Source organism: Leptonychotes weddellii, unplaced genomic scaffold (assembly GCF_054177405.1).
Source record: "Leptonychotes weddellii isolate Sample4059 unplaced genomic scaffold, ASM5417740v2 HiC_scaffold_106366, whole genome shotgun sequence".
Taxonomy (NCBI): Eukaryota; Metazoa; Chordata; class Mammalia; order Carnivora; family Phocidae; genus Leptonychotes; species Leptonychotes weddellii.
The window spans coordinates 1-371 of record NW_027683322.1 but is presented as its reverse complement, the minus strand read 5'-3'; the positions used below and the strand labels follow the sequence as shown (position 1 = coordinate 371).

General features: G+C 66.8%; 1 protein-coding gene across 1 annotated transcript; it reads right to left on the bottom strand.

Annotated features, from left to right (window-relative positions):
- Window positions 1-4: 4 nt before the first annotated feature.
- Window positions 5-367, bottom strand: LOC102743393 (histone H1.3; the record flags this gene model as incomplete). Its single annotated transcript, XM_031030798.2, has 1 exon — window positions 5-367. A coding segment is annotated over one exon (363 nt), but the record flags the coding sequence as incomplete, so codon positions are not given.
- Window positions 368-371: the final 4 nt, after the last annotated feature.

Here is a 371-nt window from a genome sequence, read left to right as displayed (position 1 = left end):
CCTTCGCCTTCTTCGGACTCTTGGCCACTTTCTTGGCGACAGCCGCCGCCGCGGGCTTCTTGGCCTTCTTGGGGGTCTTCTTGGCGCTCTTCTTGGGGGTGCTCGCCCCCGCGGCCTTCTTGGGTTTCTTGGCCGCCCCGGAGGCCCTCTTGGGCTTGGCCGCGCCCGCCTTCTTGGCTTTGGGCTTGGCTTCCCCGGAAGCCGCCTTCTTGTTGAACTTGAAGGAGCCCGAGGCGCCGGTGCCCTTGGTCTGCACCAGGGTGCCCTTGCTCACCAGGCTCTTGAGGCCCAGCTTGATGCGGCTGTTGTTCTTCTCCACGTCGTAGCCGGCGGCCGCGAGCGCCTTCTTGAGCGCGGCCAGGGACACGCCG